This window comes from Ornithorhynchus anatinus, chromosome 16, assembly GCF_004115215.2.
Source record: "Ornithorhynchus anatinus isolate Pmale09 chromosome 16, mOrnAna1.pri.v4, whole genome shotgun sequence".
NCBI classification, from domain to species: Eukaryota; Metazoa; Chordata; class Mammalia; order Monotremata; family Ornithorhynchidae; genus Ornithorhynchus; species Ornithorhynchus anatinus.
The window spans coordinates 29,895,176-29,922,044 of record NC_041743.1 but is presented as its reverse complement, the minus strand read 5'-3'; the positions used below and the strand labels follow the sequence as shown (position 1 = coordinate 29,922,044).

General features: G+C 44.0%; 1 protein-coding gene across 3 annotated transcripts in view; it reads right to left on the bottom strand.

Moving 5' to 3' along the window:
• The window catches only part of GPAM (glycerol-3-phosphate acyltransferase, mitochondrial), a 45,694-nt gene extending 20,925 nt beyond the window's left edge, over nucleotides 1–24,769 (bottom strand). Inside the window, exons 1-5 of one of the 3 annotated variants that reach the window (XM_007667680.3) lie at nucleotides 24,505–24,769; nucleotides 9,661–9,784; nucleotides 8,290–8,412; nucleotides 5,370–5,443; nucleotides 631–744 (exon numbers count right to left, since the gene is read on the bottom strand). In XM_007667680.3, the coding sequence (XP_007665870.2) occupies nucleotides 631–744; nucleotides 5,370–5,443; nucleotides 8,290–8,412; nucleotides 9,661–9,762 (413 nt within the window). In that variant the 5' untranslated portion in view covers nucleotides 9,763–9,784; nucleotides 24,505–24,769. Of the gene's footprint in view, nucleotides 1–630; nucleotides 745–5,369; nucleotides 5,444–8,289; nucleotides 8,413–9,660; nucleotides 9,785–10,709; nucleotides 11,065–24,504 lie in introns of those variants that run through there. The other 2 variants (XM_001513312.5, XM_007667681.3) reach the window with 2 other exon arrangements.
• Between the last annotated feature and the right edge of the window lie 2,100 nt (nucleotides 24,770–26,869).

The following is a 26,869-nucleotide window of genomic DNA, read 5'->3' as shown; positions in this document are numbered from 1 at the left end:
CCTCTGTGGGACAGGGACTGTGTCCAACCTGATTAGCTTGTACCTACCCCTGTGCTTAGTACAGTGTCGGGCACACAGTAAGTGCTTAAATACCTTACAAAAATTACCTTCGGATGTGTGGGGGTGCTTTCATGCATGCGTACGTGAATGAGAGTGTATGTGAGAGATACCTGAATGTATGCAGTTGATGGGTTCCTCTCTCAGTCCCATCTCTGCCTCAGCCTCCACTCATCTCTGATAACCACCTTTGACTCTCTTTTCTCTCCTGTATCACTGTTCCCATTCCCAGAAAGCTCGCTAGCTTGCTAACACTTGTCAGTGCATGAGATTAAAGGGTTATTTTCATTAACCTCATTTTGTTTGATTTAATAATTATTATGTTTTAGTAGCTAATCATTTATAAATAATGTATTTGTAATTCAGTATTTGGGAGGGTTTTTAGTTGTTGTTTTTTGGTTTTTTGGTTTTTTTTAAACAGTATGACGCAGGTAGGAGTGCATGATCACAAACATTCCATCCTCAGGACAGGGTTTCATGCTGGCCGTAGCTACTCTGTAGATGGTGACATGGAAAAACAAGACAATACAAAACAAAACCCAAGAACCATAATAACTAGGATTTCTCTCTTACCTGGTACTATTGAATACATTTTCTGCCACATTACTGGCAAACATGCCTTTATGCACATCCCTTTCCTGCACAAAAAGCATGTAGCAGATCCTTCTTGCAAGCCATCCTCTGTGTCTACGACATGAATGAGATTAGGGGATTTAGCACATGCATCTCAACACTTCAAACAAACTGCTTAAGTACACTCATCCCCCTTGACCCATCACAATCAGGACTAGTTTTATTTGGGGGTTCTTCACCTTACTGCTACAGCATTTTAACAATTACCAAAGAAGTACAAAAAGCAGAATCTCTTTCCAGCGGAAGCCGGAACTTTGTAGTAGGCTGCAAATGTTTATGTTTCTGCCACCTACATTGATAATGTGCTTATTTCAGTCAGCCAAGTATTTACAGCAATCTTGTCTTCTACTTCCTTTGGAACTTCCCACGTTGTCTACTTCAGACTGCAAAATATGTTGCCGAACACCTCGCAAACATCTTGAATGGTCTTTTGGGACTCCCAGCTAAAATTCCACTTTGAAAGAATGTGCATATTTTTTTTTTCTCTAAATGCATGAAGAATCTAACTGATCTCAAATTTTCTTTGTATAACCCTACTGATGGCATTGATACAGTCACAATGCTGCACAAATGCACTACTGAGAGGGAGAACACCGGTTCCCTGCATCTCCTTCCTGTTTCTCAGATTGTGACATTCTGACAATTGATTTTCTTGGAGGATCACGGTGCTTAAGAGGTTTTAGGGCTGTATTCATATGGTCTCCTGGCCCACTAAATGAACCGGAAGGAGTCTCCAAGCCTCAGCTCAACCACCCCCAGAAGACCCTAGGAAAGCTGGACCCTTAGGGCGGCAGCTTCAGGCAGAGAGGCCAGGACCCTTCCAGGGTGGTTCAGACCCATTTCCAGTCTCCTTCAGTGTTCAAACACGGGCATCTACAGCCAGGACTGGTTTGACGGTACAGGCTTGACTTGCCCACTGTCACACGGCAGGCAAGTGGCGGAAACAGGATTAGAACTCAGATCCCCTAATTCCCAGGCCTGTGCTCTTTTCACTAAGTCACCTCGCTCCCTAAAGCACTGTTAGAAAGGGGCAGGACTGCTACAAAAATACAGGAATTACCCTGTCCCAAATCCTCCCCACTACAATTTAATGTACTTTGACACATCCTGCAGTATTTGTGTTTACAGTGAAAAGAACCAACAAAATATTCCCAATCATCCAAGTCCTCTGAGACTTAACATCTGGCAGTCTTACCATACCCCGCTCTCTCTTTTCACAGGAGGAAGAATGGGGATCACCAAGTCAAAAAGTCTAATAATATAATCATCAACTAGATTTCACCCTGAAATCTTTTTCTACCATGGAGGACTAGTTTTTAAGGCAGTTTATTCAGAGAGAGATACTTCGGCTTTTTATGACGACTTCAAAACCAGCTGGAATGACCTATCCAAGAGGATCAAAGATCATCTATGATCCTACCACAGCTTATACAACCTTAATTTTTGACTCAATTTGCAGTCTTTGCTGGAAACATGTATTAGCTTGTCTTTCCTGGACATTAATTCCTTGATATAAGGTTAACTTCTTATTTGTAGGTGACTCTACATGTACTAAAGTGCAGTGTGACCGAAAAGACCAGTGGAAGACTGGTACTCCAACAAAACCGCACTGCCCCCTCTCCAAGATTGCTATTTACACCTATTCTTCCCAGTGCAGTTTTCCTCTAAAACTCTTTAGCATCACAATCTTTCTTTTGATCCTTGAACCAAGTTGCACCAGCTAAAGCTGTTTGATCATCATCATCATCTTCGAATCGATTGCAAATCTGCTACACCATTTAAAGCTGTGCTTCAACCCCTTCAAAATCAGTTCTGTTCTCCAAGCTTTCTGCGACTCACTTCTGCTCACCATACAGCAGCTCTCATTTGGTGTTCTGCTGCAATCTATTTAAGGGTTTGCTTCACTTTGATAATTCCCTAAAGGACAAGCTGGCTTCTATGATTGGTTGTCTAGTGTTCTGTTTGTCCAGGCCCTGTGTGTCCACTGCTCTGCCTACATGGCAGAATTCTATATCAAACTCCAAATTCCAAAAGAGATCTTTCTTTGAATATGTATAGGATTCCTTAGTTTTGGCTAGCACATGTTACCCAGTTGTTTTTTGTTGTTGTTTTTTTCCCCCAGGACAATCACCAAACCACTGCAAGGTGCTGACTCTGAGAAATACTTTAAAATGATGTGCCTGTGATCTACTGCATGTGCCTCACCTACCTATAGAAACATCTGGATGACTGTCTCAAGGACCTTCGATAATGTCCATAACCTGATCAATGGAAGAGTTTCCTTAGGGGATCAGAACCATATCAAAATGTTCTGTATCAAAAACAACCTTTCCTCTACCTGCTCTCTCCCCCTCAACTCCACCTACTTCCAGCCCCCTCTTTGACTCTCCTATCCTTCCTAGGAGTATCTCAAGAGATCCTCTGCCTTCTCACAGGTGACACCACCCCCACCTAGGCTTCTAACCCCATCTATGCACCCTATCTCTCCCCTCTCCAGCCCATATTTTACTCTGCTGCCAGATCGTTTTTCTCAAAAATCATTCAATCCGTTATCTCCCACTCCTCAAAAACCTCCAGTGACTGCCCACCCAACCACCACATTAAGTACATAGTTCTCTAAATCAGCTTTAAGGCACTCAATCAGCTCTCTCCCTCTCACTGATTTCCTACTACAATCAAACTCACAATTCACTCCTCTAATGCCAACCTACTTACTGTTCCTCAGTCTCATCTATCCTACCACTGACCCCAGGCCTACATTCTCCCTAAGGCTTGGCAGCCCCTCCCTCTTCATATTCATGTCCACCACTCTCCACACCTTCAAAATTGTCTTGAAATTACCCCTACTCCAAGACGTTTTCCCAGTCTAAGCTCATTTCTCCTATTTGCCCTTTCTTCTATGTCAACTATGAACTTGGCTGGGTACTCCTTGGGCTTGAAACTCATCCCAGCCCCACAATACTTACGTAAATATTCTTGTATTCTACTCTATTTCCCCTAGCTATTATCAATTTCAATGTCTGTCTCCTCCTCTAGACTGTAAGCTCCTTGTGGGCGGGGATCACATCTACCAACTCTGTTGTACCACACTTTCCCAAGCACTTAGTACAGTGATCTCCAAACACAGTAAGCACTCAATAAATACCACTGACTGATTGATACCAGCTATTATCCAAAGACTGACTCACCCCTTCTAGACTGTAAGCTGTTGTGGGCAAGGAATGTGTCCATTTATTATTTTGTTCTCTCCAAAGCACTTAGTACAGTGCTCTGCACACAGGAAGTGCTCAATACAACTGAATGAATAAACCTACTTTTGGCGGAGTAAATTCTGCGAGAATTGGAACAGCTGTGGTCAAAAACTAAAAAAATCACTTTTAAAGAATTTACTGTATGGCTTACATTTTCCGGAACTCTCCTCTCTCTAGCTTTCAGCCTCCTCTGTTCAATTCACCTTTCATAATCATATCAAACCCTAAAAACTTCAAAATTTTTGAAGGGTTTGGGGGAGGGAGAAGAGTACTCTCCCAATCAAAATAGACTTCCTGAAAGATTTCTGGACTGCTTCTACAAAGATTGATGTCCAGGCATTCTCTGAAATTTCTAAGCAATCCCAGAGTTAGCATGCAAGAAGGCCAATCTAGATCACTGATGTGGAGACTTTATGATCTGATGGGAGATTTAACAAATTAAAAGAGCTATTTGCTATTGATAAATGCAAGATTTGGGCAGTGCATGTGAGAGGTTGCTATCCACTGGCAATTTTATACATTTCTTCATTCTTCTTGCCCATTTCTGTATTTTCTTTACAACTCATGCAGTATTTGATCACTACATAAAACTGACTTAGTATTATAGAAAATTCCTAATTACCAATCTCAGTTTTCAAAACGGGAATGGCCAACCTCTAAAGGACTTTCAAAGGACCTTTAATAAACTATCTGGATTACTATTTGGTGAGAGAACAAGGAACCAGTACCTAAAGGGCTGCAAAACATATGATTCCACCAATCGGTATTTTTTTCTTTTTCTGTATTTCAAGTTTTCCAGGTCTCTAGCCTATTAGTCCACCATCAGAATAATCCACTGTTACAATTAAAGTTGGGCCGCTGGCATTATCTGCTACTCTCTCTCTCATCCCATGGTCACCCACCCTCCCTTGTTTCTCCCACACACAATGCTCCCTTTCTTCCCTTCTGGAACTTGGACCACTTCCTGCTGCCTGCTAGCCTGTTCCCACTTGCCCTGAATCTACAAGCAATAACGCCAAGAAACATCTTATGCAAGAGATGGATTCAGTTGACAAAGGTGCACATTGGCTAACAAACAAATGAGGAAAATGCAGATAATCTACAAGTGAAAAATTTTCATCCTTGAATACAACATACTGAGACAAAGACCACGGCTCCTAACACATGTCTGAATCATATGTTGGGACAACTCATATGGGGAATTTGTTCAGATGAAACACAAATAGGATAATCATAAAGGCTCCAATAGCAACAAGCCCACTTTAGGGATTTGACAAACTATTACGGTAACAGCAGTAGGTTCTTTGGTGACTGTTATGCCTTAAAATTTCTCTTTCTGGAAACCCCCGTTCCAATACACTCAACTAAAATTACCTTTCAGTTGGGCAAAAAAATGATATATGAATTAAAAAGTTGGCAGCACGCTACCTTGTGTGTGTGTCATTAATATAGATGACGTTCCGCAGTCCCAAGGAAGGAATACTGGCATTGAACAGTTTATCCTACAACACAAAAGAGAAATCAAAAAAACGTTCAGACCACCACAATTCCGAAGCAAAAACTGTCATTTCTTCACCTCACTACTTCATCTTTTTCCCAATCAGTGTAAATACAAATTCAACGATGAGTCCAAGCTGTGAGGGGATGAAGAATACGGCTGGTAGTCTGATAAGCAGTTTCATCTTCAAAAAGCTGTGTAAGCCTAAACTAATCTTTAGTACACTTGAGAAGTTATAATGAAAACAAACAATAGCACATAGAAATCATCAAATTTGAGAAGATATACAGATCACAGCTTCTTAGCTAAACACATTCCTATATTTGGACAACCTTTAAAATGTAAGCCTAAAAAAAGATCTGCCTCTAAATCAGACTTTTCAACAAAATCCAAGTGATTTCTCTTCTGAGTGTAGGGGTGCCTGCAGATGTCCCCAGTGCTCTTCTCTGCCAATTGGGTCCAGGGAACCTGTCAAGTGAGGTGCGGTACGGGCTCGGATCGGCTCACTCACGGAGATCTCTTAGACCCATCTGGACCAAGTCAACATTGAACCCGGATCAGCTGGGTCAGGCTTGGATATAATTCTCCGTCCTCATGAATCTCCCCGTATAAAGGCCTGGTGTTGTAACACGGCAGTGAAGACACTGTCCGGGCTAGCTCGGAAATACTTCCCCAGGAATCCCCAGCTGAGAGGGGGTGGGTGCTTCGGTTGCACTGCTCTCCTTCTGGGCTTTGAGCATGTCCTGAGTTTCAACAGTGCAGCAAGGGTTAAGAAGCTTCGACCCAATACAGGTGACAGCTCACCAACATCAGCCCACCGGGGTCCCAACAGACCCAGGGCCCAGAGCGGTTATTCCGTTACCTCGAGCATGACCTGGCCTCATCTGAGGGACAACCACGTACATCTGAAAACTCCCCAGTAATGCCAGCAGCATCCCTCCAGAAGTGTCACGTGTGCCTTCTTCCTTCCCCATTTAGCCCTGGACCTGAACCCAGGGGATGCAGACCCCCAGCTTCCCTTGGCATGGAAAAAGGGTAGGGCGGGACTAACTTTCAGCCTGAGCAAAAGAGCTCTACAGTGTCTCTCAGCAGAGAACTAAAGGAAATGCCAAAGTGTTAAAAGAGAACAGGGAGAAGTAGAGAGTCCAAACATACTTTAAGTAGTATGCTGTTTCTCAGTTTCACACAAAATTTGGTTTAAGCAGTATTGCCATAAACGGGACAAAGGCTCCAGGCCGGAACATCCAATGGCTGTTCGTTCACAAGTTAAATGCAATACCCCGAACAGCAGTTTTGAAGTAAATCCAGCTAGAGAAGATTACTGTTTAAGGGCTGACAGCAAAAATCCAATACCCTCTTTGCCAGAACTGGATGTGATCCTCCCTCATTATTAGCTTAATTTTGTGCTTGCTACGATATATTTGGTATAATTTTAGCACCACAAATACATGCAAGGGTTAGTACTCTGGAGCTCCGGGCTTGCGAATGTCTTGAAAATTCCACACGCAAATTCTGACAGGAAATACCCTTAGCCTCTAGAAATGGACCTTCATTTTTTTTTCCCTTAAACATCTGCTTGGCGAGAAACAGGACACCTAATGGATGTCGTTAATAATAGAAAAAAATAATAATGATAATTATTATTATGATGGTATCTGTTAAGCACATAATAGGAGTCAACCATTGTGCTTAGCGCTGGGATAGATTCAAGTTAATCAGGTCAGACACAGTCCCTCTCCCACATGGAGCTCAGGGTTTAAGTAGGAAGGAGAACAGGTATTTAATCCCCATTTTACAGTTGCAGAAACTGAGGCACAGAGAAGCCAAGTGATTGGCCCAAGGTCACACAGCAGGCACTTGGTGGAGCAGGGATTAAATCCCAGATCCTCTGACTCCCAGGCCTATGCTCTTTCTGCTAAGCCATGCTGCTTTCCATTTATTAAATTAATGATCACGGGTCAAATGTTAACATTTTTTATATCACTATTAGCGTCTCTAAAGGCCTATCATGGGTATTATGACATCTGTGCTTTACTATTAAAAGGGGGGGGGGTCCCTCATCCTGGAGCCCAGCGAGAGCATTAGTTTACACAATCCACATCCTACTGCACTCCTCTCGGACTGCCATCATAAACCTTCTTCCAAGATGCTAAACACTGCTTTTGGCAGTTGTTCCATGCCCCTCCCTGCCTAAGGTTAAAGAGGAAATTTCATCTACAGTAATATTTTTCCCCATCCTTAATCTTCAACCTAATTAAAAAAAAACCCAACTCCCTCTTCCAATATTGATTCAGGACAGGCTAGGTTGAGGAGGCTTTACATACCACTTTTTCCCCACCCGCCTTCCCCACAGCAACCGCAACAGTTGCCACTCGGAGGCTTAGACCTCACAGGAGGCTCAACAAACTGTTACTCTACTAAGCACCTCCTACAAAAGCTCTGGAAAGTCACAATTTAGTCTGGACCTTCTGTTACCCGACAAGCAGGTGTAATTTTCTACTGCTTGCTCTCTTTACCCGTCTGACTTTCCCCTCATCAGTTAGTTAACTCACCACCTGGTTCGTTCAGCATTTGAGGGCTCAAGACTGATCACTGCCTAGAGGTTTCTTTGCACAGCCTGTTAAATTCCTTAAAAGAAAGACACGATGAATCCAAAATAAATACACTCTATTTCCAAAGGCACAATGACCATAAATGATAAAAATCGGATGTTACGAGAAGGGCCCGTCGACAACTCCGAAGATCTAAACTCTGGATTACAGACATAATTACCTGACGTCTGAAAATGAAGTGAATCCACAAAAATCCTGACATGTAAAAGGTACATTCTTTATTTCCCAAGAAACTTACCCGGCTCTGGGGAGTGCATACATAGCAACATCGTCCCACAAATGGCCTCTTCCTGCTCATGAAAGTTTCCTTCCATTTTAAAGATGCAGATCTGAAGACAGTGGGTCTAAAATCACACTCTCCCTGATATATATTAAGAGAAAACAGTGATTAGTCAGGAAAATATACAAAATATGCATAGAATGTGGGGGGTTTTTGAATTCTAATTGAGACAACACAGTCAATTGTCTTATAACACTGGTTTGCACTACTCATTTTAGAAGCTGGTTGGGGACTTACTGATCATTCTTCTCACTACTCACACCCCCCTGGATAGAAAACAACAGAATGACAGAAGTAACACTGGCATGTCTGCAAGAAGCGTTAATCAAGAGCTGCACACCACAGCATGAATTTTTCTTATCACAGGATTCACCAGGAACCTTAGCCCCCGCATTACTGGAGAACTCACTGAACAGGGAGGAAACTAACCAATAGACTCTTCTGCAACAAAAATCACATCCTATCACACAGTGCTTTTGCTTTCAATCTATGCCCAGGACCTTCCAAAATGCATTTTTGACTTGTCATTTAACACACAGTTGAGATGAGTAGATCATTCTGAAGTTGCTCAATTAATAGCAAGCAACCACTAGTAAAGATCACTGCACTTAATGAAGAATTATCACAATTTCACAGAAGGACCACACCAAATTAGTGGCAGAATTTATACTAGAATCTACAAATTCTGTCTTTCAGATCCCACCTCTTCCAGATCACCTCTCTCCCTTTCGTCTTACTTACGAATTTCTCCAAAAGTGAAATACCTATTACCATTACTTAGTTCCAAAATTTATCTTATAAAAGCTTACATTTAAGTCATTTCCTAGCATTCCCTATCAAATTCAGCATTTGCTGAGCATACAACACGGTACCTTCACTTTAGCTGCATACCATGCTTTCATCCTTCCTCCAGACACAATTAACATAGATGCTCATCAGTGGCATTTATTGAGCATCTATTGTGTGCAGAGCACTGTACTAAGCGCTTGGGAGAGTACCAAAAAAAAAAAAAAGTTCTCAGTTCACAAGGAACTCACAGTCCAGAGAGGGAGATAGACATTAAAATAAATTACAGATATGTATATAGGTGCTGTGGGGCTGAGGGAGGGTTGAATATCAAGCTTAAACTGCTTAAAAGTGCAGTTCCAATTTTAGTTTGAGTTACACTCCCCGGGCACTTAATCTGCAAAACGTCATCCTCCTGCTTTATTACTTATCCAATAATATAGTAAAAAAATCATCGCTCTTTTCTTTGGATCTTTGGATACTCTTTTGCTCAGTAGGAAAAACAATACACACTCAAGGACTTTTATTACTTTATAAACTTACCCATTCTTCATTCGAGTGCTTACATCTGCTCAAGCTGTATTCTGATGAATTTGACAAATAAGAAACATCTATCGTTCCAAGGGATAATGCAGAGTCATCCATGACACAAGGTTACAGTCATGAGCTGCAAAATAAGTTTCAGCGATACATTTTAGTGAGCCTTTTTGACAGAAGAAATGCAGTTCTCAATTAAAAGTCTGATTTCTGAACTGTTTGCTCTCTGTCAGGATGCCAGATGAACGGGGGCATCGGTGCCAGAAAGAGGTGAATATGGCAAAATGATGCCCGAAATCTGTTTTTAATCAATCCACATCCCTGACTCAGCAGAAAAAAAAATAATTTTAAATGAAGTAAGAAAAGTGCCACGTAAATCGTGAACACCAAAGCAATAACAATTTCAAACACTAGAAGCCTGTAAATCATGATTTATATCTGAAGCAGCATTCCCGAACAGGAGAATGTGGCATAATAAGAGAATTCAAGCTGATACAACGTCCAACCTTATTCGCAGGGTTACCGAACCGTCCGGTGAAAATCACACACTAAGGAACTGCTGATGTAATCCCGGCGGTCTAATTCCCCGGGTTTTAAAGTTACCCACTTGAATTGGTTTAAACCCCCATTTTTCTGTAACACATTAACTAACTAAAGAAATAGCTTTGAGTGTTTTTTGTCCTCTTGAATTTGCTCTTCCCCAAACCAAAAGAAGAGGGTCTTTAAACCCAGAGGTTTAACCTCACCTCCATCTTATTGAGAACGCGCCAATTCTATAACTACGAACGACGGTATCCGAATGCTTACTAAATGCAGGTCACCGTACTAAGCACTTGGGAGAAGAGTCGGAGACGCGTTCCCCGCACGTTCAGGCAACGGGATACGATCCCAAACGCGGTCAGGGTGCGCGAAGAGTGGGACTATCGCAAAGCTGCCCAGGCTGCCGAACCATCCTCCCTCTGGACGCTAAAAAGGCCTCGAATAACCAGCGGATCCTTGGCAGAGCTCCCCGGGACGGCTTCCACACCCCACGCCGTTCGGGCCGAGGCACCTACCTAACTGCCATCGTCGGCCCCCCGGCTCGACTACTTACAGTAGGCGCACGGAGCTCGTAGGAGAAGAGATCGAGGCCGGCGTGCATACGACGCCAGAGCCTGGCTGGAAATGAGAGCCTAGCACATGAGTATCGACGGCTGGTGCAGAATGTCCCCGAGGCTCTTTTAGGCCGGGGGTGGGTGGGGATCCCAAGGGCTCCACTGCGGGGGTGGCAAGGGGCAGGGCCGGGCAAGGAGCGAGCGCCGGGAAAAAAAAATCTTCCGCCCGGAGGAACGCGATGGGCGGCGATGGCGCGGTCACCCAAGGTCACCGGGGAAAGACACTGTGGAACAAGAGGGCGGGGACTGGGGAAAAGGGACTTTCCCATAACAGTAATAATCACGGTATCTGTCAGTGGCAAGAGCCAGGGCTTGGGAGTCAGAGGTCGTGGGTTCCAATCTCGCCTCCGCCGCCTGTCTGCTGTGTGACCCTGGGCAAGTCACTTCACTTCTCCGTGCCTCGGCTGCCTCGTCTGCAAAATGGAGACGAAGACTGGGAGCCCTAAGTGGGACAACCTGATGACCCCGTGTCTCCCCGGGCGCTCGGAACGGTGCTTGGCACACAGTAAGCGCTTAACCAACGCCATCGCCATCATCAGTCTCTGTGCCTCCGTTGTCTCATCCGTAAAATGGGGATGGAGCCCGGGAGCCTCACGTGGGGCCACCTGATTTCCCTCTATTTACCCCCGCGCTTAGGACGGCGCTTGGCAGAGAGTAAGCGCTTAACGAATGCCATCCTCATGGTCGTCAAGGGCTCCCTCTGTGCCAATCACCGTTCGAAGCGCCGTCCAGCTCCCCGCACCTCAACTTCATTCATCCCGTCGTATTTATTGAGCGCTCACGATGTGCCGAGCACCGGACTAAGCGCTTGGAGAGTGCCAATTAGCACCAGTGACCATCCCCGGGCCAGAGCGGGCTCCCGGGCGCGCAGTTCCCCGTCCAGCCCGCCCTGGGACAGGCCCGACAGCGCGCCGCCCGAATCCCCCCTCCCCCAAAGCGGCGTGGGATCGGTGGCAAGAGCCCGGGGTCGGGAGCCCGAGGTCCTGGGTTCGAATCGCGGCCCCTCCCGCGGGAGGGACGGACGCCTTAGCCGAGTGCCCGGCTTCCCTGCACCTCCGCCTGCCCATCTGTACGACGGGGGCTGAGAGAGGGCGTCGCCACGTGGGACGCGGGCTGAGTCCAACCCACCTGGAACCGAGCCCGGCGCTCAGCACAGTCCCCCGGCACGCGGTCAGCGCTCCGCCGACACCGGGGGGGGGGGGGAGGGGGCTCCCCGACCCGCCCGTGGCCACCCGCCGAGCCCTCCCGCCGTCCAGCCCCGGGGGAGAGGGGGGTTCTGACCGGGCCGGGCGGCGGGGTCCGGGTGCGGATCCGGCGCGGCGGAGGCGGCGGCGGGAGGCGGGTGGGCTGGCAGGGCGAAGGGGGCGGGGGCTGCGGCAGCGGCGCGCGACGATGGCGTAACAAGCGCGCGCCCGGCCCGGGGAAGGGGGGGGGGGCGGGCGGGCTCGGGGACGCGCGCCAGGCACGCGCGGGCGGCGGGCGAAAAAGGAGAGAGAGAGAGAGAGAGAGGGACGGAGAGGAGGGAGACAGAAAGAAGCAGGGAGAGGGAGAGGGAGAGAAGGGGAGAGAGGGAGAGAGATAGAAGGGGAGGGGACAGAGAGATAGAAGAGGAGGGAGAGAAAGGAGGAGGGGGAGGGAGAAAGAAGGGGAGAGAGGGAGAGAGATAGAAGGGGAGGGAGGGAGAGAAAGAAGAGGAGAGGGGGAGAGAGATGGAAGGGAAAGAGATAGAAGGGGAGGAGAGAGAGATAGAAGGGGAGAGAGGGAGAGAGATAGAAGAGGAGGGAGGGAGAGAGATAGAAGAGGAGGGAGGGAGAGAAAGAAGAGGAGAGGGGGAGAGAGATGGAAGGGAAAGAGATAGAAGGGGAGGGGAGAGAGAGATAGAAGAGGAGGGAGAGAAAGGGGGAGGGAGAAAGAAGGGGAGAGAGGGAGAGAGATGGAAGGGAAAGAGATAGAAGGGGAGGAGAGAGAGATAGAAGGGGAGAGAGGGAGAGAGATAGAAGGGAAAGAGATAGAAGGGGAGGAGAGAGAGATAGAAGGGGAGAGAGGGAGAGAGATAGAAGAGGAGGGAAGGAGAGAGATAGAAGAGGAGGGAGGGAGAGAAAGAAGAGGAGAGGGGGAGAGAGAAAGAAGGGGAGGGAGAGAAAGGAAGACGGGGAGGGAGAAAGAAGGGGAGAGAGGGAGAGAGATAGAAGGGGAGGGAGGGAGAGAAAGAAGGGGAGAGAGGGAGAGAAAGGAGGAGAGAGAGGAAGAGAAATAAGGGGAGAGCAGAAGGGAAAGAAGGAGAGAGGAAGAGCATGAAGGGGAGAGACGAAGGGAATGAAGGAGACAGACGAAGAGAACGAAGGAGACAGAGGGAGACAATGAAGGAGTCAGAGGAAGAGAATGAAGGAGAGACCCGCGCCCCCCCAATATTGCACCCCCGGCGCCGTAAAAACTAGCATCCGGATGAATAATAATAATAATGTTGGTATTTGTTAAGCGCTTACTAGGTGCCGAGCACTGTTCTAAGCGCTGGGGTAGACACAGGGGAATCAGGTTGTCCCACGTGCGGCTCAAAGTCTTCATCCCCATTTGACAGATGAGGGAACTGAGGCACAGAGAAGTTAAGTGACTTGCCCAAAGTCACACGGCTGACGAGTGGCCGGCCTTGATTCATTCAATCATATTTACTGAGCACTTACTGTGTGCAGAGCTCTGTACTAAGAGCTTAGGAGAGTACAATATTAAACAGACACATCCCCTGCCCACAAGAAGTTTATAGTCAGGAAAGACAAGCTTGCAGTCTTTGTGTGTATATATAAGAACGACTATGTAGATGATAATAATAACAGTGATATCTGTTAAACACTATGGACCAGGCACTATGCTCGCTGGCGTTGACCCAAGCAAATCAGGTTGGACACGATCCCTGTCCCACATGGAGCTCACAGTCTTAAACCCCATTTTACTGATGAGGGAACTGGGGCGCGGAGAAGTCAAGTGACTAGATGTCTGTGTAAAAGTGTGTTTGTGTCCAGATGGGATAAGAAGATTGTAAGCTCTTTTTTAATGCTACTTCTAAAGTGGTTACTATGTGCCAGGCCCTGTACTAAACACTGGGGTAAATGCACAACAATCAGGTTGGACCCGGCCCATGACCCACACGTGGCTCACAGTCTTAATCCCCGTTTTACAGATGGGGTAACAGGCCCGAAAAGTGACTTGCCTTAGGTCCTTATGGGCAGGGAGAATGTCTACCAACTCTGTTGTATCCTCCTGAATGTTTGGTACGCTGTTCTGCGTGCAGTAAGTGTTCAATACCATTGATTAATTCGCTGCAGGCAGGGAACATGTCTGCCAACTCTGTTACGTACCGTACCCGCCCAAGTGCTTAGTAAACACTCAGTGAATTCACTTGATTGATTGACTGGCCAAGCACCACCACACTTTTCATGTATATCTGTGTGACTAGAAAGTACTGCAACTGTCGGTCGTTTGCAAGTCAATAAATCGATTAATGGTATTCATTGGGTGCTTACTCTGGGCAGAGCATTGTGCTATTGGGAGAGTACAATAATGAGGAGACATCATCCTTACTCTCAAGGAGCTTAAAAAGTAGCAGGAGAGCTAGATACTAAATGTAATTGCCATAGGAGGGAACAGTAGAGTATTGAGATACACACAAAAATATTGGTGGGCAGGGGTAAGGAAAATACTGAAGTGGCAGTCCGGAGGGGTGGAGAGTGAGACAATGAGAGGTTAATCGGCGAAGGCCTCTTGCGGGAGATGTGATTTTAGAAGGGCCTTGAAAATGAAGAGAGTAGCAGGCTGTCAGATATAAAGCGGGAGTGAGTTCCAGAGGGAAGGGAGGGTGTGAGTAAGAGTTCAGGGTCAAGATAAGAACATGTGAAGCAGTGTAATCAGGTGGAAAGAGCAAGGGCCTGGAAGTAAGAGAACATGGATTTTAATCCCAGCTCCGCCACTTGTCTGCTCTGTGACCTGCATCTCTAAAATGGGGATTAAGACTATGAGCCCCAGATAGGTCATGGACTGTGTCCGTCCTGCTACCCCAGTGCTTAGTAAGGTGCCTTAAATACCATAAATTTCTTTGAAAAGTTAGCAACGTGGGATTGACTTGGGCATAGCGAAGCATGCAAGCTGGAGTTTAGGGGGAGAGGAGAAAATGTAAGAGGGGAAAGGGAGAGAGAGGGAGAGAGAAGGTTAAGCACACTTGTTGAACACCTTAAAGGCCAGTGATCTTCAGAAGTTTCTGCTTGAGGCAGGGATGGATGAACAACCATTGGTGACTCTTTAGGAGTACGGAGCCTGTTGCGACAGAGAAATATGAAATGGGGGAGAGGAAAGCCAAGGCAGGGAGATCTACAAGGAGGAGGTGTAGGCAGTATTTGGGTCAGGCTATAAGTGCTTGGGTTAGCGTGGAGTCAGTTGGATGATGATAATAATGATGATAACAACAATAACAATAATAGTATTTAAGCACTTCCTATGTTCCAAGCATTGTAATAAATGCTGGACTCGATACAAGATAATCAGGTCCCTCTCCCATACTGAAGAACAGGTTTTGTGCCCCCATTTTACAAATGAGAAAACTGAGGCACAAGGTCACAGCAGAATAGTGGTGGAGCCAGGATTAGAAGCCAGGTCCTCTGATTCCCAGGCCTCTGATCTTTCCACTAAACCATGGCTTTTCCTGATAGAAATGAAAAGGCAGATTCTGAAGTTGTTTTGAAGGAAGTCAGGATTTGGCAACTGACTAAATATGGAGGTTGAAAGACAGAGAGGAATCAAGAATAGTATCAAAGTTGCAGGGTTTGAAATACGGGGACGATGACGGTGCTGGCAACATAATGGGAAAGCAAGGAGGAGATTTGGAAAGAAAGATGGGGTGTAAGGAACCTGAGTGGAAAGAGCTCGGGCTTGGAAGTCAGAGGTCATGGGTTTGAATCGCTGCTATGCCACTTGGCAGCTGCGTGACTGTGGGCAAGTCACTTAACTTCTCTGTGCCTCAGTTCCCTCATCTGTAAAATGGGGATTAAGACTGTGCGCCCCACGTGGGACAACCTGATTACCTTGTATCTACCCTGGCACTTAGAACAGTGCTCTGCACATAGTAAGCGCTTAACAAATACCGACATTATTATATATCCAAAGAGAGATGCCCTGGAGGCAGAAAGGGAAGGGAAATTTCAGTGAAAGAGAGAGTCCTGTTTGGGAATAGGGGTTGTCGATATACTGGTGCTCTTGCATAAGTAAATTTGTATTTATGTCTGGCTGGGTGCATTTATATAGAGATGGGTACATACCTGTGACACCTATTTTATTATAAATCAAAGTAATATACTGAGGGTAGATGTTCGAAAGTCCTGGGTCTCCCCTTTCCAGGGCTGGCTTCAGAGGCATTTGGCTACCTTGAAACAGAAAAATTAGGCTCCCCTCCAGTACCTCACAACATTTTCCAGTTATGACATGTACAGAATCCTGTTTGAACCCCTAAACCTACAGTGATTCCCCGGGGGTGGGGGGGTGGGGTGCCCTGTCTCCCTCCTCCATGCACTAGAATCATTTTATTCCTCTCCCGTGTCTCTGTCAACACAGGCGCTGCTTCCGACCAGGCCGTGTGCTATTAAATTTGGAATCACCACTGCGCCCCGTGCCATGGGTTCTTCAGCTACTGGCATCTGTCCCCTTAACATCGCACACTCGGACGTTGCCCACCCTAGGTACCCCTTGGACCTGGCCCTGCACCTCTCTCATTCGGTCATTCACATGTACGGTATTCAGTGAAACCCTCATGTTTGCAAAACACTGCCCTAAGTCCTAGGGGAAAAAAAATACACAATTGAAAATTAGACAAGGTTTCTGGTCCCCAAAGAGCGCATAATCTAAGAATAAAGAGGGACGAGGGGGTTGGCAAAGACACGTAAGGAAAGGTGAAATCACAAGAAGCAGCTTGGCCTTCGTATAGAACACAGACCTGGAAGGCACAAGGACCTGGTTCTAATTCCACCTCTGCTGCTTTTTTGCTGTGTGAGCTAGAGCAAGTCGCTTACCTTCTCTGTACCTCAGTTCCTTAACCTGTAAAATGGGGACTGTGAGCCCCCTGTGGAACAAGAACTGTGTCCAACTTGATTACCTTACATCTACCTCAGCACTTAGTATAGTACTCTTCACACAGCAACAAATACAACTGACTGATTGTTGAAGACAAGCAGGGTAGAAAGATCCCAGGCCTGAGAGTCAGAAGATCAGGGTTCTAATCTCAGCTCCGCCACCTGTGTGACCTTGGGCAAACCACTTAGCTTCTCTGTGTCTCACTTAGCTTCCTCATCCATACAGTGGAAATTAAATAGCCATTCTCCCTCCTGTTTAGACTTTGGGACAGTGACTGCATCCAACCAGATTATCCTGTACCTATACCAGCACAAAAATACAGTGCTTGACATACAGTAATGCATAACGAAGACCACAATCATTATTATTACGAGAGCCCGGTTATAGGCTTCTTCCTGCTCAGGTAGAGCTGGTCAGAGGAACTCCCACAGTACCTTCAGTGTCCTAAAAGTGAAGGCCTCATACTCCCACCATATCCTTGGCTCTAGAATTGCCGCCCAACCCTTCCCATTCTCCCGGCCTCCCTCGACCTGGCCCATGGATCGTTTATATGTAACTGGTCAGAAGGTTTCTAACAAATAGGGATAAGCATTTAGCAGGAAAAGAGTCATTTGTTATTCACCTCACCTCTAACCCCTCAGCACTTATGTACATATCTTCATACATTATAAATTATTTATTCACTCAGATTAATGTCAGTCTCCCCCTTTCAACTGTTAGCTGATTATGGGCAGGAAACGTGTCTGCTAATACTGGTCTACTGTACTCTCCCAAGAACTTAGTACAGTGCTCTGTACATAGTAAGTGCTTATTAAATATGATTGATATATGAAAATTGATATATGACGGTAGAGACTAAAGGAGAGTACATCTTAATCTAGGAGAGTCAACTCTGGGTTTGACAATCCATTAATTGTGCTGGGAGATCCCATTTTGCAGAGTGAAAATTTAGCTAGACTTCCTGACCCACCAAAAGAGAAAGTACAGTTTAAATTTGGAGAAGCAGCGTGGCTTAGCGGAAAGAGCCTGGGCTTGGGAGTCAGACAATGTGGGTTCCAATCCCAGCTCCGCCACCTGACTTCTCTGTGCCTCAGTTACCCAATCTTTAAAATGGGGATTGAAATTGAGAGCCTTACATGGGACAACCTGATTACCCTGTATCGACTTCAGAGCTTAGAGCAGTGCTTGGCACATAGTAAGCGCTTAAATACCATAATAATAATAATAATAATAAAGGGGAGTATACTGTAAACTTTGTGGGCAGGGATTGCATCTACCAACTCTGTATTCTCCCAAGTGCTTAGTACAATGTTCTGCATACAGTAAATGCTTAATAAATACCACTGACTGGACTGTTCTATTTGATTATGCACAATTTCATCAATTTACAAGCATGACAACTTTCCCAGAAAAGAACCAGGGGTTGATTTACAGAAAAGAAAACTACAACTCTTCCATTTTCCAAGTGTCTCATGCACCTTACCTCCTCAGTGAATATACTGATTTGCGTAGTACTTGAGAAACAGCCTATATTTAGGCAGGAAATAACCCACATTCCACTTAAATTTGGAAGATAGAGGCAACAGAATTCCCCAAAATCAGAGTCAATAAAATCGGATGCTAAAATCAGGTGCCACCGTCTGAAAATAGTGTCTCGTGAGTCTCTCTTATCCCCACCCTACTTTCTTCCTGCTACCACTCCCACCCATCTATATCACCTAAACACTTTGGAGCTAAACCCCTACTGTTGTACTGACACACATATCTTTAAACTCTGTGGCTCCACTCTGTCATTTATATTAATATCTGTCTCCCTCCATTAATCTGTAAACTCCTTGAGATCAGAGACAACTTCTACTAATGTTATTGTGCTCTCCCAAGCACTTAGTACAGTGTTCTGCATGGTGTAAGCTTTAAATAGGCTTAAAGTAAAAAGTATATTAAATACTAAAATATTGAATACTCTGCTAAATACTAAAATGAATAAGCTTTAAATACTATTTATTAATTATTGGCTCACAGGTCCCTTCCAGCTATATCTGTACCACCGTGACTTTGCTGACTATGCATAATATTTTCCCCTTTCTCCCTATTTGCTTCAAATTTTGAAGGAAACTTAATTGAGGCTAAACCTTCATGGTTGAAATGTACTTACTATTTACTTTCCCTTTTTCCTTGGACTAAGTGAAGTGTTCAAAAATATCTTTCAGTGAAAAATAGTTCAGAGGACTAGAATTCACCTCAATAAATAGAGTTTCCACTGTCATACTGTAGCGAAGACGACTACTTCACATTTAAGCAAAACCATGTCTCCAACCAGGGTAAGAGTCTTAATAAACATCATTATTTAATTAAGATTTTGTAAAGTGTTTATTATGCGACCAAGCTCTCCGGGTGGCAGATAGAAGATAAGCAGATCAGACCATTCCTATCCCACATGGAATTTCATAATCTAAGAAGGAGAGAGAAGGCACATGTGAAACGGCTAACATGCATTAAAAGATGTTAACATCAATGATTTTTCTTTATCTTATCCAACTTAAGCTCTCCTTCAAGCCTCTTCCCCTCTCAATCCCTCCTTTTCAGGTCTATGCATGATGATTATTAAAAAATCTGCCAAATGAAATGAGAAGCTAATTTCAAAGTGGTGAAGTGGTATTTTGAGAATTTCAAAAAGAATTTGCTATCATAAATGGCAAAGGTGGAAGAAAAGCTTAATACAAGTTAGAGTAGCAGTAGGTAATGAAAACAAAACTGGTCAAATAAAAAGATAGACTGTACAACATTCAAGTAATCAAATGTTATTTGGGAAAATGTGAACTGGCTCCTGAATTCATATTGCAATTAGTTGTGAAAGAGTCATGGTTAATGTTATACAAGGTAGAGGATATTTCACATCACTGTATAGATTTTCAGTAAGGATTCAAAGTCAAGATTAATAGTTTGGTTCTTTCCCTTCTGAATGTCATGGATTAATAATTGTCATGACCTTAATAACAATAATAATACTAGTAATAATTGTGGTGTTTGTTAGACACTCACTATGTTCGACATGGGGTTCAGATAGTAAGCAGGAAGGAGAACAGGTATTAAATCCTCATTTTACAGATGAGGGAACTGTGGCCCAGAGAAGTGACTTGCCCTAGATAACACAGCAGGCAGGTGGCAGAGGTGAAATTAGAGCCCAGTTCCGCCTACTCACAGGCCCAGGTTCTTTGCACTAGGCCATGCTGTTTCTCGGATAAAGATGTTGGAAAACTACACTTTTCATGATGCTAAAGGGAGTTGTTTTGATAATGATTAAGATATACTCTATGAATGGTGTTGGTGGTGTCCTATGTCACAACACTCTTAAAAATGAACCTGAAAAACTTGCCACTCTCAGTTGGGGGTCATGTACTCAGCTCTAAAAAAAAAAAAAAAGAAAAGAAAGAGAGGCCTGCTTAGGTTACGTAGGTGTTCTGCAGTTTGGAATATGAATTTCCCTCGATGACTGAAGAGATAGATCCTAAATACCCCAGAAACCTGACCCCAAATCCAGAGAGGCAGAGGCCTGGGTAACCTGGAGTAGGAATCCCAGACTAATGCCTAGGCATTAAGTGAGTGTGAGAGGTCAAAACTGTAGCAGTTCCAACTGGAAACTTGAAAAACTGTTTCTCTTTGAGGGAACACGCAGAAGTCACTACTTCAAAAGAAGCAGCATGGTTTAGTGGATAGAGCATGGATCTGGGAGCTAGAAGGACCTGGGTTTTCATCCCAGCTCTGCCACTTGTCTGCTGGATGATCCTGGGTAAGTCATTTAACTTCTTTGTGCCTCAGTTACCTCATCTGTAATTGTGATTAAGATTGTGAGACTCTTGTGAGATAGAGACTGCATTCAACCTGATTAGCTTGTTTCTACCCCAGCACTTAGAACAGTGCCTAGCACGTAGTAAGTGCTTAACAAATATCATAAGCAAACAAAAAATTATTACTGGCAATAGCATCAATATTTTTCAAGTTCCCTATTACAGGGCCACTATACTTAGAGACATCAATCATTTTTTGTACCAGCAGCTATTGGGAGTTCAGCCCAGGAGGAAGTCAGTAAATCTTTCATGTTATTGATGTGGATCAAGGGCCTGAAGTCTCCAGGATGAAAATCCCATTATGCCCAGAATCCCAAAAGCTCTTTTCATCCTGGAATCGATCAAGGCTGTAAGATACCTAAGGTCAGAAAGCACAACAAGCTTGCTTTTTTCACTGCTATGCAGAGGCGCCCATTTCATTATTTGCTTTTTGATGATCAAGATGATTTACAACCCTGCAAATTCTAGTTCCATCAGTTAATGGTATTTGAGCACTTAATTTATGCGGGACACTGGACTAAGCATTGGGTGAGTACAGTACAATAAACTTGGTAGACATCATCCCTGCCCACAAGGAACTTACAGTCTACAGGGGAAGTACTGATCATGCATTGATCTTCTCAGATGTACCTGCATATATGGAGATAGTTATTCCTGTTAGAGATCAGCAGACACAAAGATCAGAGTATAAGGCTCAACTCTAAATTCAATCATAAAGTCCATCTCAATTCCCTCTTATGTATATCAAAGGTTAATTTAACAGGGCCCCTGGAAGTTTCACAGAAAGAAGCCTCGGAATCAAGACTGAAGGCTTGAGGCCCACTGTTCTTACAGTGTGATTATCTGTCCGCAGACCATGATAGGTATTCAAAGAGACAGAATTAATCTCGGATAGCAGGACACAATGTATTATCCCAAATTGCCCAGGTTTCAAGTTCTGCAAGCTTAAACATCTAAATAAAAAGCTTCCTAGTTTGATGTTTAGTCAAATAGAATATTTTTAGGAGTCAATATAAACAGTAAAGTGATTCTTCAGTCAATACCTATATCAGCAGCAATTTCTTTAAAGCAGGTGTTACCTAATGAAGAGGCAACTCTTTAGCCTAAATGATGAAATTGAAACTTCCCATGCATCAGGCATGTGAGAAGCAGCATGGCCTAGTGAATAGAGCATGGGCCTGGGAGTCAGAAGGACTTGGGTTCTAGTCCCGGCTCCACCACATGTCTGCTATGTGACTCGGGCAAGGCATTTAACTTCTCTGTGTCTCAGTTACTTCATCTGTAAAAGGGGGATTAAGACTGTGAGCCCCAGGTGGGTCATGGAGGTACAGTGAATAGGTCGGCATTGGAGGAGGAAGTGTGAGGGCTGGAAGTAGAAGGAAATCAAGAAGGTAAGATAGGAGGGGGCAAGCTGATTGAGTACTTTAAAGCCAATGGTAAGGAGATTCTGTGGATGTTGGACGGGCAACTACTGGAGGTTCTTGAGGAGTGGGGAAACATGGACTGTACATTTTTGTAGAAAAGCCATCATCTGGGCAGCTGAGTGAAGTATAGACAGCAACGGGGAGAGACAGGAGACAGGGATGTCAGCAAGGAGGCTGATGCTAGGTCAAGATGGGATAGGATGAGTGCTTGGATTAACATGGTAGTAGATTGGATGGAGAGGAAAGGGCAGTTTTTAGCAAGGATATGAAAGTTAAAGTAACAGGATTTGTTAATAGATTGAATATATGGGTTGAATGAGAGAGAAGAGTCAAGGATCATGGCAAGGTTATGGGCCTGTGAGACAGGGAGGATGGTGGTGCTGTCCGGGAATTGGGAAAGTCAAGGGAAGGATTAGTGGGGGAAGGCTTATTGGAGGAGAGAGGATTTTAAGAGGACTTTGACGTTGGGAGGACTGAAATCGGGCAGATTTAATCTCTCTAGTTTGTGCAGTCTGGGGAATCAGGTGATTGTGATCCCTGGCATTAATTTCAATGCTCATTGGGTAAATAATTTACTTATTGCTAAACCAGGATTCTTTGGAGATAAAGGTTACTATTGACCAACACTTAACAGTGACATTTAGTTAAACTGGTAATAGCTTGAATGACATTATAGGATCTTCATATGTGTAAATAAATCTACAATTTAATATTTATTATTCAACTTATATTCTTCCAAACATAAATTCAATACTAACCTAATTCCTTTGATTATCCAACCATAGCTTCAATTAACCGGAATTTAGTAAAGCTAATATTTAGAGACTCTCCCTTCTCAGACTGTGTTAGAAGTACAAGTCTTAGGATTCGGTTCCTAATTTGAAAAGGAGGCTCAGTTTTCCCTGTAACGGAAGACTCACTACTCACCCTGGCTCACAGTTGTTAATCAGTTAATTTATTGAGCCCTTACTGTGTGCAGGGTACTGTACTAAACTGGAGAGCTTCAGGGTGCTCAAGGAGAGTCTAGAAACAATTGGACCTCAGCCTAACTCAGCCAAGGAAAGGCTCTGAAGCTGAGGGACCAATGGAAGGTGACACAAAAGAAGGAGGTTATGGAGGGAGAGAACGGGAGAGCTATCGCATTTTTAAAATAATGTATTGTTAACATCAAGTATGAGTGTTCCCAGAGTTTCTGCCTTTCTCCCCAATTAGAGTGTAAGCTCCATGATAGGAGGGACGGGCTTCTACTTTCATCTTGTTTTCCCAAGTGCTCAGTATTCATTAATCAACCTAGTAAGTGCTTACTGTATGCAAAACACTGTACTAAGTGCTTGGGAAAGTACAATACAACAATAAACAGTGACATTCCCTGCCTACAATAAGCTCACAATATAGAAGGTGATCATTTCTCTGAAGTCAGTAGATAATAAATAGTATTGCTAATGACAAACTTTGGTAAAATGCTCAGTCATAGGCACGGGATAGAATTCTTATTTCTTTCCTGTTTTAGGAAATTTTTATAAGTAGCTAAAGAATATTAAATTTAACTCTTCACATGTTCTTTTCCAATTCGCGCCACTGTGTCGGAAAACTGGAAACACAAGTTACCTTACTTTCACCATTAAGAAAATTTACCAACTTGAAACTGCCAGATCCATAGAGCTCTAAGAAATTAGAAACATGATTTGGATTGAAAATATACACCCAGGCAACAGCAGAGCTCATGACGAATGAAAAGCTACTCTTCTTGTTGTGGGGGACATAACGCTATAATTTGATCAAGACTTTCTATGGAATAACACATTGATTTTACTATTTGTATCAAAACAATGGAAGCCCCTTACACTTTCTACTGTACTTGACAGAATACAAAATACAAATTGAGAAATCGATTACATTTAGCTTTAAGGACAAAGATCTTTTCTTCTCTTCAGAAGTCTGAGATGCAACTACGCAGAACAGAGGGTTCAGAGGGCACCCTTCCCAGCAACCAAAGTGGTAAGATTAAAGGAAAAACTCCTGGCAGGCTCAGTGGGAAGGAAACACAGTTTCTCTGGGACCAGTTCAGCCCCCAAATATCCAGACTTAGAAACTGCTGCTTTTTCTTCCTTCACACTCCAAATGAGCTCTGGCTGTCATATAAGAGGCTTAATCTCCTCATGTTAAAAGCAAACTGTTTTAATCTTCCTATTCTTTTACTTCATTTCTAAAGTGTGAAAGTATTGAGTCCTGCTCTCTCTGCTGGGCATCCAGATAAAGTTCCACCCCCACCATCAGATGCCCCCAGTGGAAAAGATAGAGCTGAAGAATTACCTGAAAATGTAGACGCAGTGGCCTCTGTTTCTGTTGGCAATCCGTTGGTTAGGGAACAAACCTCCTTGCACGGAAGAAAATGACAACCACTTCTTTCTCTATTTGGTGTATCTATTTGCCTATCTCAATGGACAGAGGATCATGGTCTGTCAATGATCTACGATAGCCCTGGGAAAAGTCCCTCCAGAATTTCAAGCTCACAGAGGCATAGGCACCCCAAATAACGCTAAGAAGGAAATAAATCAATCAACTGTACTTATAGAGCACTTACTGTGTTGAGAGGACTGTAGCAAGCACTTGGGAGACTACACTGTAACAGAGTTGGTAGAAACATTCCCTGCCCACAGTGCAGTGGAAGGAAGCCTCTTTTAATCAAATAGTAATCAGCCAGAGATAAGAAGTGGTAAGTCTCACTTAACTGTCCAATCACACACAGTTGTCCTAATTCTTTGTAATGGCAGCAACATATAAACTAACCAAACAAAAAAAAAAGAATGGCAGGACTTGTTATAATTTAATGATGTAGCAAGGAATGTCTTCTTTACTTTGGCCTGGCCAGGTTTTTCAACATGTCCAGGAGAAACTCCAACAGCTTACAGAACCCAAGGTTGCTCTTTGACTAAGCGCCAAGCTCCTCCCCATGTCATTACAGGTCATGTAGGTGACCAAATCTGGAAACTGAGAAAAATCCATTTTATAGAAGGAAGAGTTATAACGGTGCTTGACACATAATAATTACTTAATACCCTGAAAAAGGGTGGTGCCCAGGTCATTTCAATTCCAGACCTTAATAGCCTCATTAAAGTCAGGGCCCATGTCTTTGCTACTGTACTTGCCTAAGTGCTTAGTATAATGCTCTCCACACAGTAGGGGGTCAGTCATTGCTATTGATGAATTGATTAATGTTTCTTTGGCAACCCCCTCATCACAGTACTCTATCCAAAGTGCAGACTCAATAAATGTGATTGGTTAGTCATCAGATTTTTAAATCTGACCTTTTTTAGGTTAATTTCAGCCTTTTATTATTTCTATTTCAAATGGGTATACAAATTAAGCTGACCCGTTAGGGTAAAGAGGGACTTTAAAAGTTGGTTCTTTGAAACTCATGACCATGGGTCCGGTGTTTGTATCCAATCAGCATCCAACCGGCCAAAAAATGATCAGGGGAACCCAGAATTTGGGGTTCCCAATTCTCTTCATGATAATATCTCCCTGACTTTACTGCTTCTCCTGGGCCAGTTCACTCTGTCTAGATCTCCTGTTCCCCCTCTACTTCTTTGCCTCTCCATCTCATCTCACATGAAGCTCCTGTCATTTGACAGATCCCTTATGGTAGTAAATTCAATTCAATCACATTTATTGAGCGCTGTGTGCAGATCACTGTACTAGATGCTTAGAAAGTACAGTACAACAATAGAGAGACAATTCCTGCCCACAGTGGGCTCTGTAAAGGGTCATGAAAATTAAAGGTAATGAAGGTGCGCAAATAGTCCACATGTGCTAAAGATCAGGCTTCAGTCCCAAGACAAATAGAAATAGGACTGGGTGGCTCTAATCAAGTTGAAGGTTTCATTTTGTCCAGGAACATGAAGGTTTAGTTGTTGTGCTCTTTCCATCTACAGCCTAAATTTGGGCCATTTGTTTCCAACTTGAACTTCCAGTGAACCAGTCTTTGCTGCCTGGGGCACCCTAACCATCCAATACCTTTCTTTGAGTTTCAGAAATGGAAGCCAGTCACAGAGCAGGTAAAGGATAGGCCTGGGGGACAGTGAAGTTATTGCAGTGATTAGATCCAGGGGAGCTTTTTAATGGCCCCAAATTAGTTCATGGCTCTAAGTGAAACCCCCCTGTTTCATGTATTCTGCAGTGAGCATCTGGTATGAGGCATATAAAAGTAGAGGATCGATGCACAGACCATTGTAGAAAAAGGATAAAATAAAACAACTCGTCACTGAGGAGGGCAGACATGTTAACAACTCAGGATACTCAGCTGTTCTGTTGAAAGGGATTCATATTATTAGGAGCAAAATTCATTCAACACTTTCTCTTACTGTCTTCTGAACTCATATTGTCCACCTGCAATATGCTGTCCATATAAACCTTCACTTTTATTTGATTAAAAGTGCACCTATGCTGTCAAATATCTCCCAATAGCTGAGAATTTGCAGTATTGAGGCCTGACAAATATATGTGCTGATGAAGCTGCACAAGCTCATCATTTTTTTTACTTTCTAGTCTTATTCCATCTTCTATTCCTCTCCATTCTTTTTTCAGGAGCTTTTCTAGTAGTAGTAATAACATTTACTAAGTGCTTATTCTGCACAGAGCACTATACTAAGCACTGGGTAAGAATATGCAGGTGGGA